The 1,865-nt window shown below is 53.1% G+C and overlaps 1 protein-coding gene across 1 annotated transcript; it reads left to right on the top strand.

Annotated features, from left to right (window-relative positions):
• The first annotated feature begins 661 nt into the window (after nucleotides 1-661).
• LOC116968631 (histone H3-like) lies at nucleotides 662-1,156 on the top strand. The gene has a single exon (XM_033015395.1). It carries the CDS (start codon nucleotides 694-696, stop codon nucleotides 1,102-1,104), a length of 411 nt encoding a protein of 136 aa, XP_032871286.1. The 5' UTR covers nucleotides 662-693; the 3' UTR covers nucleotides 1,105-1,156.
• Nucleotides 1,157-1,865: the final 709 nt, after the last annotated feature.

Raw genomic sequence — 1,865 nt, forward strand, 5'->3', positions numbered from 1 at the left:
AGAAAAGTAAAAGTTTCCCCCAACACAAAACTTTAGACTAACTAAAAATAAAAATAAAAAGATAGAAATAACAGATAACTGCTGCCAGTGCAGCGCCTCTAGTGTCCCCACATAGAGTGTGTGCTCTCTGGTTGGCTGAGCTTCCCCCACCCCACCCGCAGGTCACACATCTCTGTATCGCTTCCACCCTCCTCCCCCCTCCCTCGCCCGCCCCGCCCCCCTCCCTCCCCTCCTCCTCCCCTCCCCACTCCCCCCTCTCGCCTCAGACCTTCTGAAACAGCCGCCTGGTGCTGACAAACCTGCAGCCACTCGCAGGGATGGGACACGGTGAGTGACATCTCTGCTCCACCCATTCAGAGGCTGTGGGCCGGCCCTTCACCAACGCTACAAAAGCGGGTCCCAGAGCCGGCTCCGTCATTCAGTGTTCAAAAGGGAACTGCAGATGCTGGAATATCGAAGGTACACAAAATTGCTGGGGAAACTCAGCGGGTGCAGCAGCATCTATGGAGCGAAGGAAATAGGCGACTATTTCCTTCGCTCCATAGATGCTGCTGCACCCGCTGAGTTTCCCCAGCAATTTTGTGTACCTCCGTCATTCAGTCCCTGTATTTCACACCAAAGATCATAGAGGAGGTGAACTTTGATCTCCTCTATGATCTTTGTTTCACACTGTGCTCCCACTGTTGAAGGAGAATGGCCCGGACCAAGCAGACAGCGCGCAAATCGACCGGAGGGAAAGCTCCTCGCAAACAGCTGGCGACCAAAGCGGCGCGGAAGAGCGCTCCAGCCACGGGCGGAGTGAAGAAGCCTCATCGCTACAGGCCCGGCACCGTGGCTCTGAGGGAGATCCGGCGCTACCAGAAATCCACCGAGTTGCTCATCCGCAAACTGCCCTTCCAGCGCCTGGTGCGGGAGATCGCTCAGGACTTCAAGACAGACCTGCGCTTCCAGAGCTCGGCCATCATGGCCCTGAAGGAGGCCAGCGAGGCTTACCTGGTGGGGCTCTTTGAGGACACCAACCTGTGCGCAATCCACGCCAAGCGAGTCACCATCATGCCCAAAGACATCCAGCTGGCCCGCCGCATCCGCGGGGAGCGCGCCTAAACTCCACCTCTCCACCAACAACAAACGGCTCTTTTAAGAGCCACTAATCCGGCAGAAGAAAGAGCTGTGGCTTTCTAATGTCCTTTTACATCAATGTTCTCTTCTTTCTGCGGGGTTTTATCTGCATTGATGCCGCAGAGACTGCTGCTGAGTGGAGTCTGACTTCAGTCATTCAAGTGTAACTGGTTTCGATGTAAATGCCAACACGGCTCATAATGGTGTGTACACGACCAGCCCCTGTTCGCTCTGCGCCCCCTTTTCTCACGCGCTCCGGGTTCAAGGACAACAAACGCCTTTATTACGCACTTTCCACGCGCGCACCTCAGTCGCTGATCAGTCCTTCCACAGACACTGAGTTACACCATCTCCATAATGATGAGGCCGGTTGGAGGGACAAAGGCGGCGACCACATATTCCAACTGGTTCGATATTTCAATCGCAGGCGATAGTTCTTCTGTTTAATTTGATCAAATTAGCAGTCGAAACCCGGTATAATCTCGAGGCGAGTACATTCCTGCCCACCTCATTGAAACAGAAACTTCACCCTCGCCTTTCTCGTTAGTCTGTCTCAATCTTCATACACTTCTCTCAGTGATCCATCCCTTCAGATTGAATTAACGTAAACAAGATGTTTGTGTGTTTGTTGCTGCCGCTGTTTTACTTGTGAAGTGACTGACTTTTATTGACTGCAGTCTGTTGTTTTGAACGTGTGAGTCCCGGTTTCTATTCGAGAAACATTGCTGCGACGGCTCCGAGAGTCA

The sequence above is a fragment of the Amblyraja radiata genome, chromosome 45 (assembly GCF_010909765.2).
Source record: "Amblyraja radiata isolate CabotCenter1 chromosome 45, sAmbRad1.1.pri, whole genome shotgun sequence".
NCBI classification, from domain to species: Eukaryota; Metazoa; Chordata; class Chondrichthyes; order Rajiformes; family Rajidae; genus Amblyraja; species Amblyraja radiata.